This window comes from Orycteropus afer, unplaced genomic scaffold (genome assembly GCF_000298275.1).
Source record: "Orycteropus afer afer isolate SDZICR_OR568_19922 unplaced genomic scaffold, OryAfe1.0 scaffold00131, whole genome shotgun sequence".
In the NCBI taxonomy this organism is placed as follows: Eukaryota; Metazoa; Chordata; class Mammalia; order Tubulidentata; family Orycteropodidae; genus Orycteropus; species Orycteropus afer.
The window spans coordinates 7884597-7899313 of record NW_006921718.1 but is presented as its reverse complement, the minus strand read 5'-3'; the positions used below and the strand labels follow the sequence as shown (position 1 = coordinate 7899313).

At 38.1% G+C, this 14717-nt stretch overlaps 1 protein-coding gene across 1 annotated transcript in view; it reads left to right on the top strand.

The window, feature by feature from the left end:
• The window catches only part of CRIM1 (cysteine rich transmembrane BMP regulator 1), a 287524-nt gene that overhangs the window by 218339 nt on the left and 54468 nt on the right, over window positions 1-14717 (top strand). The window contains exon 8 of the mRNA XM_007945075.2: window positions 9877-10005. Coding sequence (XP_007943266.1) covers window positions 9877-10005 — 129 coding nt within the window. The remainder of the gene's footprint in view (window positions 1-9876; window positions 10006-14717) is intronic.

The window sequence follows — 14717 nt, the reverse complement described above, 5'->3', positions numbered from 1 at the left end:
AAAATCAGTCAAGGAAACAACAGAGGTTGAGGAGAGCAGTGGTTCCCACTCAGATGCAGAGTAGGAAATGGCAAACTGGATATAGACATAACAAACACCCATTTTTGTTCTTTATTGCTTCTAGGCTCAGAAAATATTTCTAGAGTTCTTCTCCACAAAGAAGCTGTTCCAGGGTTCCCTTTAGAAATAGTTGTAGCCAAAGACAATGAATTCCTGCTGTTTCAAGCCTTCTTCCTTTGGAGGACATTAAGGTATTTCTTTAATTCCTCAGCTGATTCAATACAAGATGAGATGGAATTTCAGGGTGGTCCTATTAGCAGTGCTTCTTTGAAATTCCCACCTTTGTGCAATTTTCCTATTCTCCTAAATGAGGAGATCCAAGGCAGTTTCTTTCCTTTAAAAAGAGCCCACTGACACCCCTCTACCCAGTCATTAATAGACAATTTTCTTGGTGCCAAGCAACAGGCATCAATGTATGGTCATGCATAAAGGCCACCAAAAGTCTTTGCAGGAACTCTGTTAAATTGGTAATCTTCAAACTCTCTAGAGACAAGGAGGGCTGTCATCCCACTAGAAAGGCATGTGCTCCCGGTGAGATATATGAAATTTGAATGACATACCACCTGGAATATAACCATAAATCTATTGCCATCAAATTAAAATCCAATTCGTGACAGAGTAGAACTACTCTGTTAGGTTTCCTAGGCTGTAATCTTTATGGAAGCAGACTGCCACATTTTTCTCCTGAAGAGCGCTAGTAGGTTTGAACTGCTCACTTTTTGGTTAGCGGCTGAGCACTTAACCACTGTACCACCACGACTCCTCCCCAGTTAACATAGGAGTGCAGAAATGTAGTATTTAAATGAGAATCTTGTGGTCTCCAGGCCAAGACCCATGAGGGTACTTTGTATACTCAAGAGCACAGCAGCACAACCTAAGGAAAGATATAGGATAATATGAAGTCATGATAAACAATTTCAAAATGCTCTTTTAGCCAAGGAGAATACACGTACTTCATATATACTTCCTTCACAGATATTTCCTAAAGATGCTGTATTTGGGTTAGTAGCAGTACAATCCTCTAACATCATAATTTGATACCATGATTCCAGATTTTCTTAAATCACTCCTTTCCCCACCAAGAACTTTCTGGGATAGAGACTACATTAAATATCTATTAGCTCTTGGTCATTCATTAGTCTTTTCTTTAAGGACTGAAAATTACATATTGATTTAGAATACTTTAACTCAGGATGGTGTTAAGTTTATCTCACATTGGAGTTCATTATTTAGAATTTGAAATTGAATTTCAGTAGCCTCACAGTACTTTTTTCTCAAAAAATTTCCCTGATGTTAATAATAGAACCCGTTCTGAGATCACATATTAATGTGTTGTACTGAAAGCAAGCTGTCAGATCTGTGTAATGATAATACCAGATTTTTCTTTTAGACAATATATGGTTGCATATTTCTGTTATAAAAACCTTCTCACAGAAATCTGATGAATATAGATATGGCCTGACACAGTAGGAAATCAAGCACTAAATGTTGAGCAAATGATGAAGGGGTAATAGAATACATGACTTTAGATGAAGTGTTAGGAGACAGTTAGTTACCTGCACATGTGTCCCTTACCAATCAGCAGTTAGTCCAGTGACATAGCATAACAAAAGTAAGTACCCATGAAACATGCTTTGCCACCCCCAAAAAGGCTTTTAAAATTTGTTTCAGCTTGTATTGAAAAAGGGAAAAAAACAGTCATTTTGTTGAATGTAATAAAATGAGATGACAGATATTAACATACTTTTTAGAAAAATGTAAACTTCAGTCTATAGTTAATATATCACAATGGGTGTTGTGGTGTTCAGCCTAATCTATCAGAGGGAAATTGAATAGTTCCAGAGTAAATTGACAATTTCCATGAACAAAAGACTCTGTTGAGTTTTTTGTGTTTTAATGAACATCGAGGGTGTCAGAATTTGAAATGTGTGCTTCCCAATTTCTTTCCTGTAATGTAGGTCATTAGTGAGTGGAGAAATAGTAATTTTAGAGGCACAACGTAATTTTTTATTTCTTACGTTCTATTGCACTGTGTGTGGCCTGGAAGGCATCTAGTAGTACTTGTTTGACTTAAAATTTTTAACCCTTTCATGACCTATTTTATGCTTTTAATATTTTGTTGATTCCGTGTGTTTCCATTCATGGAAGGCATGCTGAATTAAGGACCATTTCTGAAATTTTGTTATGGAATTTGGATTTTGATATATGTTTCATGTGGGGTACTGGGACTCTAAGGGTAAAATTATGTAGGACATATATATCCCTCTGGAACTGTTGAATAGGGTTAAGAAGACAACCTATGTCCCTTTGGACTCTGTACTACCTTCTAGATCCCTTGACAGGTGCATACAATTTAGGGTGTCTGAAAATGTGGTTTTTGTACAGACATGGAATCATCCTGAAAAAGACAATTTCCAAATAATTATCAGGAATCCAGAAATATACTTACAGTGCTTATCACCCAGCAAAAGAGACAAAAGTTTTGTAAAATAGCATCTCTAGGATACATCACCTCATGCAACACCTGTAAAAACAGTTAATTTGTGGCACATGCTCATTTCTTATGTTTCATACAGTTATACAGGTCCCCTCCTGATGGCTCCCTGCACTGTCAGTGGGAAAGAAGCTCCCCAATAAACCCCAGCGGAGGAAAATACAGGTGGGCACTATGTGCCTCATGGGTCATGAAAGGGTTAACATATAATACTGTAGGACTCAACTACTTCTCTGTCCTACTGGGGTGGTTTGTATGGGAGCTCTGGTAGCATAGTGCCTAAGGCACTTGACTGCTAACCAGAAGGTTGGCAGTTCAAACTCACCAGCCACTCCTCAGAAGGAAGGTTGGGCAATCTACTTCCGTAGTGATACCACTTCAGAAACCCAAGGAGGGGTGTCTATGAGTCGGGGCCGACTTGAAGGCAAACAACAACAACATAATGCTGGAAGCTGTGTTGCAGGTATTTCAAATACCTGCAGGGTCACTCATGGTGCCCAGCTTTCAGTGGAGCTTCCAAACTAACATAGACTGGAAAGGAGGACCTGGTGATCTACTAATGCAAAAATTGTCCAGTGAAAACCTTATGAATACCAGTGAAACACTATCTGATACAGTGCTGGAAGATGAGTCCCCAGGTTGAAATGCACTCAAAATATGACTGCAGAAGGTGATTCCATAAATATGAAATATTTGAGAAATGACCTTAATGACATGAATAAAGCTTTCAGGACCTCCATTTTCTGGTGTGGCATGACTCAAAATGAGAAGAAACAACTGCAAACATCCATCGATTAATAAACGGAATGTGGACTGCACAAAGTATGAATCTAGGAAAATTGGAAGTTGTCAAAAATGAAATAGAACGCATAAAGATCAGTATCCTTGGTATTAGTGAGCTGAAATAGACTGATATTGGTCATTTTGAATTGGACCGTCATATGATCTACTATACCAGTAATGACAAGTTGAAGAACATTTCAAGGTCTATCCTGAAGTACAGTCCTGTTGGTGATAGGATAATATCCACACACCTACAAGGAAGACCAGCTGATATAACTCTTACTCAAATTTATGCACTAACACTAAAGCCAAAGATGAAGAAACTGAAGACTTTTCCCTATGTCTGCAATCTGAAATTGATCAAACATGCAATCAAGATGAATTGATAATTACTTATGTTTGGAATGTAAAAGTTAGAAACAAAGAAGGAGGATCAGTAATTGGAAAATAAGGCGTCAGTGATACAAATAACACTGGAGATAGCATGATAGAATTTTACAAGACTAACAACTTAAATGCAAGACCAAAACTTAAACCACAACATAAATGGTGACTATACATGTGGACAACAAAGTATGGAATATATAGGAATCAAGTTGACTAGATCTGTGGAAAGAGACACTGGAGAAGTTCCATACCATAAGTCAGAACAAGGCCAGAGGTTTACTGTGAAACAGACCATCACTTAACTTGTTTGCAATTTCAAGTCAAGTCTGGAAAACATTAAAACAAGTCCACGAGAGCCAAAGTACTACCTTCAGTATATCTCACTTGAATTTAGAGACCATCTCTAGAATAGATTTAATGCAATGAACACTAATGACCAAAGGCTAGACAAGTGGTATGACATCAAGGATATCATACATGAAGAAAGCAAGATGTCATGACAGAAAAGAAAAAGACCAAAATGAATGTCAGAAGAGACTCTGAAACTTGCTCTTGAAAGTAGAATAGCTAAAATGAATGGAAGAAATAGTGAAGTGAAAAGGCTGAACAGAAGATTTCAAAGGGCAGCTCAAGAAATAAAGTATTATCATGCAGTGTGCAAAGAGCTAGAATTAGAAAACCAAAAGAGCAGAACAGACTTGGCATTTTTCAAGCTGAAATAACTGAAGAAAAAATTCAGGCCTTGAGTTGCCATATTGAAGGATTCTCTGGTGGTGTAGTGGATAAGGCATCTGGCTGCTAACCAGAACGTCAGTGGTTCAAACCCACCTGCCGCTCAATGGAAGAAAGATGGGGTGATCTACTTCTGCAAAGATTTACAGCTTTGAAAACCTAATGGGAGTCACTATGGGTCAAAATTGACTCAATAGAGGTGAGTTTAGTGGTTTGTTGTTTTTGTTGTTATGTGCTGTCGAGTCGGACCCGACTCATAGCGACCCCTCCTTGGGTTTCTGAGGCAGTATCACTATGGAAGTAGATTGCCCCATCTTCTTTCCAAGGAGTGGCTGATGGATTTGGACCACCAGCCTTCTGGGTAGCAGTCAAGTGCCTTAGGCACTATGATATGTTGTTTGTTGTTATCTGCCTTCGAATCGCCCCTGACTCATAGTGACCCCTCCTTGGGTTTCCGAGGCAGTATCACTACGGAAGTAGAATTGCCCAACCTTCCTTCCGAGGAGTGGCTGGTGGGTTTGAACCGCCAGCCTTCTGGTTGGCAGTCAAGTGCCTTAGGCACTATGCTACCAGAGCTCCTGGGCACTATGATATAGGAAGCATCAAAAGAAATAGAAGGAATAAATAGAGTCACAGAGTACCAAAAAGAATTGGTTGATGTTCAGCCAATTCAGGAGGTAGCATATTATCGAGAGTTAATAGTATTGAAGAAAAAAGTCCAAGCTGCACTGAAGGCACTTGCAAAAACAAGGCTACAGGAATTGACAGAATACCAATTGAGTTTTCCAATAAATGATAACAGTGCTGGAACATTCTCACTCATCTGTGCTAAGAAATTTGGAAGACAGCTACCTGGCCAACTAAGTGGAAGAGATCCATATTTGTGCCCATTCCAAAGAAAGGCAATGAATGAAATGTGGAAATTATCAAACGATATCATTCATACCACATACAGGCAAAATTATACTGAAGATAATTCAAAAATGGTTGTAGCAGTACAGCAACAGGGAACTGTCAAAAATTCTAGCCAGCTTCAGAAGAGAATGTAGAACAAAGGATATCATTGTTGATGTCAGATAGATATTGGCTCAAAGCAGAAAATACTGGAGAGATGTTTTATTGACCATGAAAAAGGCATTCAACAATGTGAATCATAGCAAATTATAGATATCATTGTGAAGTATGGGAATTCTAGAACACTTAATTATGCATTTAGAACCTCTATGTAGACTGTGTGTGGTAAAGTAGAGGGTCAGCAAAAAGGGAGAAGGCCTTCCATGAGATGGATTGACACAGTGGCTACAACGATGGGCTCAGGCATAGCTAGGATTGTGAAAATGGCACGGGACCAGGCCCTGTTTTGTCGTGTTGTACATAGGCTCAGTACGAGTCAGAGCTGACCTGACAGCACCTAATAACAGCAGCAACGTAAATCAAGAGGTAGCTGTTTCAACAGAGCAAGGGATACTACATGGTTTAAAATCGGGACAGATTTGTGTCAGGGTTGTGTCCTTTCACCATACTTATTTAATCTGTATCTTGAGCAAAATCCGCGAATCTGGATTATAGATTAAGAAGAACATGGCATCAGGATTGGAGGAAGTCTCGTTAATAGCCTGCAGTATGCTAATGACACAGCCTTGCTTGCTGAAAATGAAGAGGACTTGAAGCACCTAGTGATGAATATCAGACTATAGCCTTCAATATGGATTACACCTCAACATAAAAAAAACAGAAATCCTTACAACTGGACCAATAAGCAACATCATGATAAATGGAGAAGAGGTTGAAGTTGCCAAGGATTTTATTTTACTTGGGTTCACAATCAACACCTATGGAAACAGTAGTCAAGAAATCAAATAACATATTGTAATGGGTAAATCTTCTGCAGAAGACCTCTTTAAAGTGTTTTTTTTTTTAAAAAAAAAAAAAAAAACTGTCACCTTGAGGACTTAGGTGTGCCATGGTATTGTCAATGCATGCCTCGTATACATGCAAAAGCTAGACAGTAAATAAGGAAGACTGAGGAGAACATGGTGTCTTTGAATTATGGTATTGGAGAATATTAGATATAATATATAAAGAATATTAGATACATCATGAACTGTCAGAAGAACCAACAGATCTGTCTTGGAGGAGGTAAGCCAGAATGCTCCTTAAAAATGAAGATGATGACTTCATCTCACGTACATTGGACATGTTATCAGGAGGGATCAGTCCCTGAAGAAGGACGCTGTGCTTGGAAGAGTAAACGATCAGTGAAAAAGAGAATGACCCTCAATGAGATGGATTGACACAGTGGCTATAACAATGGACTCAAACATAGCAGTGATTATGAGGATGGCATAGGACCAGGCAATATTGTATTTGGTTGTATGTTGAGTTGCTCTGAGTCAGAACCAACTTGACAGTACCCAGCAGCAGCATTGTAGGAGTAGCCGTAACGAACAGAACTTCTATTCATCTTTTTTTCTTTTCTGGTCTTGTTCAGCTGAGCAAAAGATATTATGCCAAATGTTATAGGAGGCGTATTAAAGGTATTTCCTTTCCTGGTAAAATGTATGCTGGATGTAAGTGTGGGACTTTTTACCTAGCTGATAAAAACTATTATGATACTGCATGGCTGATCAAGTCACTGTAGTGGTTCTGATCCTCAAACAACCAAGTCAGGTTATTGATATTACTTTCTACTTAGAGATCACAACAGCCCTAATCCTGTTCATTGGTTATAATCCCCAAAAAACCAAACTCCCTGCTGTCGAGTCAGATCCAATTTATAGTGATCCCTCCTTTGGGTTTCCAAGGCAGTATCACTATGGAAGTAGATTGCCCAACCTTCCTTCTGAGGAGTGGCTGGTGGGTTTGAACCTCCAGCCTTCTGGTTAGCAGTCAGATGCCTTAGGCACTATGCTACTGTTGAAGAAAAAATCATTTAGAGTTGAAAGATCATCATTGATAAACATGGGCAGTCCACTCTCTTAACAAATCCCTGAAATGCACTAAAAGCAAAATTCTGTGCCTCCCTATGATTTTTATGCATTTTTCAGTGTCAGATTAATCTACCCAAAAATAAATGTCAATGAAGAACACATGGTTTTGTTCCATGTACATGTACTGCAGACATTTCTTTACCATAAGCTGTCTAAAGCTTATATAAAGCAATGAAAGCATTGTATAAAGCAATGGAAGAAGAGTTTAGAATCCCTATTATCCACCAGCCACTCTTTGAAAGGAAAATGGGACAATCTACTTCCGTAGTGATACTGCCTCGGAAACCCAAGGAGGGGTCGCTATGAGTTGGGTCCGACTCAACGGCACATAACAACAACAACAGAACCATAGAACTCTTTCCTTACTGAGTAGGGTAAGTCCTTAAAGTTGATACTGGTCCCCTGCTGTCTTTGTATTGTATTTGTGGTTAGAGCAGTTCTGACAAAATACTGGCAGTCTGTGGTTGAAGGCTGAAACAGAATTATTATTTTGGATGGCTAATAACAGTAGTGATAAATGAAAAAAGTACATAAATTTTGAAGACTGAGAGAATTTTAAGAGAACGTAGGAAAGTAGAAATACTATATTTAATTCAGTATGTCTCTGGTAGTGTAGTGCCTAAGGCACTTGATTGCTAACCAGAAAGCTGGTGGTTCAAACCCACCGGCCACTCCTCGGAAGGAAGATGGGGCAATCTACTTCCATAGTGATACTGCCTTGGAAACCCAAGGAGGGGTTGCTATGAGTTGTGTCCGACTCGACAGCACATAACAACAGTGTCTTAAAACTTGCTTAAGCTACTTTGTGATGTTTACAGTTATCTATCAGAAAGGGCACTTTGGCCGTTGGAGGAAATTAGAAATTTTATAGCAATGGAACATTTTCATATAAAAGTTTTAGGTAGATGTTCTTCAGACTGTGTAGATTGTAATAAAAATAGAGAAAGTATACCAGGAGAACACTGATCAAAGCATTTCTCTAATAAGCCTGCTACCTAGAAAGGGTTGAATCACTGTCCCTTTTTAGCTGATGGATAAAACCTAGAACTCTTGACCTGAGCAGTGGCAGCTAAAACACTTATTTTGGTCACTCTTCCATGGTAATGGGAGATGAAACTGGAGGCAACACATGGACTAATGGATAGAATGTTGGGTAGGAGGTCTGGATTTCAGTTCTTTTCCATTCCCAGTCTGCTACTGGGTTGCTCTGTAAACTTATGTAAGCCAGTTACCCTTTCTGCACCTTGTATTTTCCTTCTGTAAAAACGTAGGTAAAGACATTTGGTTCCCTCACAAAGGTATGAAAAGCAGATTACGCTGAGGAAGTTCATAGTATCTTTTGGTTGAAAAGATGCTGCATAATACATTAGTTGCTCTGCTGCCTTTGACAGCAGTCTTCCCAAACCAGATGTTTCATAAGCTATCACTTGTAGTGTTGTCTAAAACAGGTGCTTTTTCTCACCCAAAAGGTTAAGAGTGTGACTTTGGAGCCAGACTGCCTCAGTTTGAATCCTGGGTCCACTTATTAACTGTGTGACCTTGAGCAAGTCGATAGCTGGATTTTCTCATCTGTAAAATAAGGGTGGTGATAGCACCCACCTCATTTGATTGTGATAAGACTTAAAGGCATTTATGAAAACCACTACAAACATTATATAAACACATAATATACTTTATGTGTATACAGTTGCTGTTATTATCCAGAACAATTTTCCATTATTAACATGGTGAAAGAGCTAAAACACTACTTGGGCCTTGGTTTTGTCTTTGCATCTGTTTCCAAAGGGATTGACTCTATCCCACATGCTTACATTTCACTCCACCACCCCCATAAGCCTGTGGGCCCTGAATGTAAGCTCCTGTTCACTGTCATCCATCATATCATGTGTAATAACTGAGTGAACATCACATAGAAAACAGAAGAAATTCAGGTGTTTTAAACTAGTCTCAAATGTCTCTGATTTATTAGGGGGGAAAAAAAGCTAGCACATTTTAGAAGTGTTATGAAATGGGGAATGGAACAGTTGACAGTTGGCAGCTTTTTCTTGATTTTTCTAAAACATAAATAAGTTCAGAAAACATCAGGAATGAAGAATAGTTATCAAGTTAAATGAAATTAATTTTAACCTCTTATCTGTTTTCTACAGTAGTCACCAACAGAAAACTATTTTGCAAGTGTCCCTCAAAATACATAAATTGCTCCACCATAAAGAATGACATTGTTCAGATTCTCAAAAATCTCTTAAAAAATAGTCCTTTCTTAAGGATTAAAGATATGCTGAGAGTATAAAAGTTTGGGATTTGATGAGAATTATTGATTAGATTTTTTTTTTTTTTTGTAACTTACTATAGTATGGGATTTCAAAGAATCAATAGCATCCAAGCGTTAATGATATGTTTCATTGATTTTTTTTTTCTTTTCATTATTAGAACCAACCTACATCACAATTGATCCACCTGCATGTGGAGAACTATCAAACTGTACCTTGACAGAGAAGGACTGCATTTATGGTTTCAAACTTGATCACAATGGCTGCCGAACTTGTCAGTGCAAAAACAGTGAGTGTACAGAAGACTGTACTTTTTTCTGAGGCTTGATATGATGTTCTCAAAGCATATCATGTGATTGAATATCTTTTTCACTTTAGTTAATGACATTCCCTTGGGAACCCGAAAGAATGGAAAAGTATACTTATAGAAACAAATACACAGTCAGTTGGGAAAAAGGTGTTTTTCCTTTGTTCTCATTTTCATAGTCGTTTCATTGTATTCAGAAGCTCCTTGGTGTCCAGTAGAATCATAGGGTGCAGGCTTCAGAGACCTTGAAATGTATCTCCCAGTTACCCAGACGGCTCTTCAACAGCACTCTCACTGGGGCCATCTAATGGCAAGAAGGTCACTGACCCAAAGGGTGTCACATTGCACTTATGACAGCCATAATTCTTGGAATCAGCTTCATTGTTTAGTCCCAACTCTGCCTTCGTGTAGATTTCAATTATATCTCCAGGCTATGGCCTCTGAAACTGGATAGCATATATTGTGCTTCTTGTTAGAGGTGGGTAGAGAGAGAATACCCTTCATGTATAAAAAAATTTTGAGTTCTCCTAGTTCTTCTACCAGAATAAATATCCTTGGTGCCCTTGGGCATTCTTCAGGTGTTGTCATTTCTAGAACGTTCTTGATCCTTCCCATCTTCTTACACTCAATGTGTTGCATATGGGTGGGCTACAAACAGGAAATACTCTGATCAGTGCAGAGCTGCTATGTAGCCTATACTTTTGCATTATTTCTGTGAACACAATATTGGCTCATAATGAGCGGGATCGGGTGGTGGGTTCATTCTGCTGTGCATGGGGTCGCTATGAGTTGGAAACAACTCGACAGCACCTAACAACAAACAACGAGTTTATAAGCATCTAGAACCACTAGGTGCTTTTCTCATCAGCTGCCATTAAGTGTTTCTTATTCATTCTATGTTTGAACACTGTTTGTTTGTTTTTTTAAACAGGAAATTACCTTGGTAGTTTTAAATCATTTTCCAACTAGTTGGGATATTTCTGAATCTTGATAAGTGATCTTATACTTTATCTATACTTCCCAGTTTTATTAAATATGTACCCCTTATATATCCTCTTCTAACTCATTGAATAACAAACAAACAAAAAAACACGCAAAACCAAGTACAGAGCCCTGTAGCATAAAGGCCTTTCTGCAAAATGGCATTTCACTCAAAATCCTCACTCATTGAGTAGAGTTATTCAGCTAACAACAGACCAGCTTCATCTCTACAAGGAAGTCTTGAAATACTTGGTCTATATCTTAACCTAGATCAAATATATTATATTTACACCATTACTTTGCTGGAGACTCTATTTTAAAAATAAAATGAAATTAGTGAGGCATGACTTGTTCTTCATGAACCTGTGCTGGCTCCTGGCAGTCCATGCTTGCTTTTCTAAATGTCAAATCATATTTTTGGCAATTCTTTCTGAAAAATTTTATGTAGTGAATGTCAAGCTTAATTTTCTGTAATTTTTAGGCTCATTTGTGCCTTGTGAACTGACACTTGACCTTCTTTAGTTTTCTGAAATCTCTTTCTGTTCTCTCTGATCTCTCAAAAACATAAAGTACTTATATAAGCAGGTTCTCTGTAGGCCTCTGGATGCAATTGTCTTAGCTTAGAGACTGGAAATGACTTAATGCAGAGGGGTGCTCACTTTCTGATTTATCTGTTATCTTGATCTTTATATTCCTCTCACCTTAGTTGTTCATCATTTTCTTTTGTAAGAATATGCTTGGTGAAGATGACTAATACAAATTAGGAGTTGAGTAATTTAGTTTTCTCAGTGATATGTTACCATCAGACTTTCTGCCCTGTGGAATTAGTGCTAAAATAAGAGTTTATAAAACTGTTGTGTTGGTTGTTGTTGCCATCTTTAAATTTCCCATAAGCTTCTACCCTTGTGGGCCTGCCTTCCTGACACTTGCTGTTCAGAGGAAGGCCAGTTCCTTTTATGCACTGTTAGGCCTTTTGTCAGCAGAAATGAGGAAAACCCTCAGGTGAGCTGGATTGACACCATGGCCTCAACAATGAACTCAAACATATCAACGGTCATGAAGATGACACAGGACTGGACAGCATTTTGTTACCTTATGCATATTGAGAGTCCTAGTGGCATAGTGCCTAAGGCATCTGACTGCTAACCAGAAGTCTGCAGTTCAAACCCACCAGCCACTTGTTGGAAGGAAGGTTGGGCAATCTACTTCCATAGTGATAGTGCCTCAGAAACCCAAGGAAGGGTCACTATGAGTCGGGACCAACTCGACAGAAAACCAAAAGGAGCTACACATCCTTTCTGATCTTGGGATCATATCTAAGTTTTTACCTAAACTTTCTGAAGTCTAAAAATACAGATTTTGTTGTACCCACTTACCTCACACACCACCTTCACCTGTGTCCTGCTATTATAAAGTTTTTGCCAATATGATCATGGTTATATAAGACTCCTGTCACTGCATCATAAATTCTTCGTAGGTAAGTTCAGAGAAGCAGTTTCTCCAAATTGTCATTAAAGCAAGTAAAAAATGTATCACTAACTTCTTTGCAAATTGAGAGTATTAGGAAGATCTCAGTCTACCCTATCTTTATGATAGTGTCATGTTTTTTAAAAGAGGTGTCCATCCATACTACCTGGCCAGGTAGCCTGAGGTGCATCTCTGTTTCATTGACACTTAGGGAGAAAGACATACAAGTGACTATTGTATTTTGTGTCAGTTTTTTTTTTTTTTTAAATGCATTTTATCGAAATATAATTTATGTACAGTGAAAATACACAAAACTAAAGTGACATGGGTCAGTGGATTTTTTCCTTCATTTTTGCCAGTGTTCCCTTCCCTCCCACCCCTGGCAATCAGCAAAGTTTCCCTCCATATATAAACCTTTCCTTGACCCTCCATAGCAATGAACTAATACTATATTTGTCCTTCTGTGATTGACTTATTTCACTCAGCATAATGTCCTCCAAGTTCATCCTTATTATGCTGTATTTTGCAGAGTCTACATTATTTAGTACTGCATAGCATTCCATTATATGTATGTGCCATAGTTTGGTCATCCACTCTTCCACTATAAATCTTAGAAATAAGTCCCTTGCCAGATATGTAATTATCAGCAAATAGGAATTTGTTGCTGTCATTTTTGTTAAGCGCTTTTTCGTGGTGTCGATTTCTTTGTTCCATATAATTTTCTATGCTGAGCTTGTTTTGTTTATGAATCACATTATCACTTCCTTCATTGCTGTTGTTTTAGTATTTGCTGAATATTTATGCTGGTCCTCTTTTGATGTGAAGGTTTATCATTTTTCTTTGAGGTTACCCTGTGATTTATAGCTTTCTTCCCAAGTTTAGGACAGTCCATTCTTTTTTGTAGTTGTCTCGACTTCCCTACCATCTAGAAGCTCTGTAACAACACCATTTTTTCCCTCTTTTTGGTTTGTAGTTGTCCTCATTTGTCATTGATGTCTCTGGTTCCCTGTGTACAATCTTGTCGCTTCTTTACTTTGGATACTTCCATAGCTGGGTTGGTTTCTGGGTTATATCATCATGTGTGTTAATGGTCAGTTGTTGTTGGCTGTTGTTGCTTCTCTGTCCCAAGGGCACCTCTTGTAAGGTTGGTCTGGTTTTAACAAATTCCTTTAATTTCTGCTTATCTGGAAATATCCTAATTTCACCATCATATTTGAGGGACAGTTTTGCTGGGTACATAATTCTTGGTCAGAAATTTTTCTCCTTCAGTGTTTTATATATACCATTCTACTGTCTTCTCACCTGCGTGGTTTCTGTCAAGAAATCAGAGCTTACAGAGCTTGGTCTTATTGGTTGTCCCTTGCACGTAACTTTTCATTTTTCCCGTGCTGCTCTCATAATTCTTTCTTTGTCTTTGGTTTTGGTAAGTGTGATAATGATATGTCTTGGTGATTTTCTTTTGGGGTCTATCCTGTTTGGGGTTTGTTGGACTTCTTGAACGAATGAATATATTCTCATCTTTCATCATAGCAGAGAAATTGTCTTCCAACAAGTCATCGACAATTTTCTCTCTGGTTTTATTTGTCTCTCTTGTTCTGGAATTCCAATTACACGTAGGTTATTCCTTTTGATGGTATCTCACATGAACCTTAGGCTTTCTTCATTTTGTTTTGATCTTTTTTCTGATTTATCTCTTTCCAAAGAAGTGTTCAGGTATTTGCCTTCAGTTTCCCTAATTCTGTCTTCCATTGATTCAATTCTGCTTCTTTGCCCATTCAATGTGTTATCTATTTTTGAAAATTTAATATTAATCTTCTGGATTTCTGTGTGTAGATTTTGTATCATTTCTAATATTTCATTTATTTTGTCATTTTGTTCATGTATTCTCTTTTGAAATTGTTCTAGGGTTTTCTCTGTGTTTCCTTGATCTGTCTCTCAATTTGTTGAAGATATCTAAATATAATTCTTTTGAATTTCTTACCAGGGAGTTCTAATGCTGCGTCTTTCTCAGGGCTGTGTTTTGGGTCTATATCCTGGTCCCTTGTTTCTCCTGCTTTATCTTGCTTCCTTGTGTGGACTGTGATGCTCTGTTGTCTCCGAGGCATTGCGACATTTTTGTGTTTATATTTAATTGGTGATCGTATGTTGGAGTGACTTGCCCACAATTTTTATTTTCTTTGTATGTTATCTATGCAAGTAGGGTATTGTGCTGTGTTCCTCTACTTGCTAGTGGGCAGCACTTATAC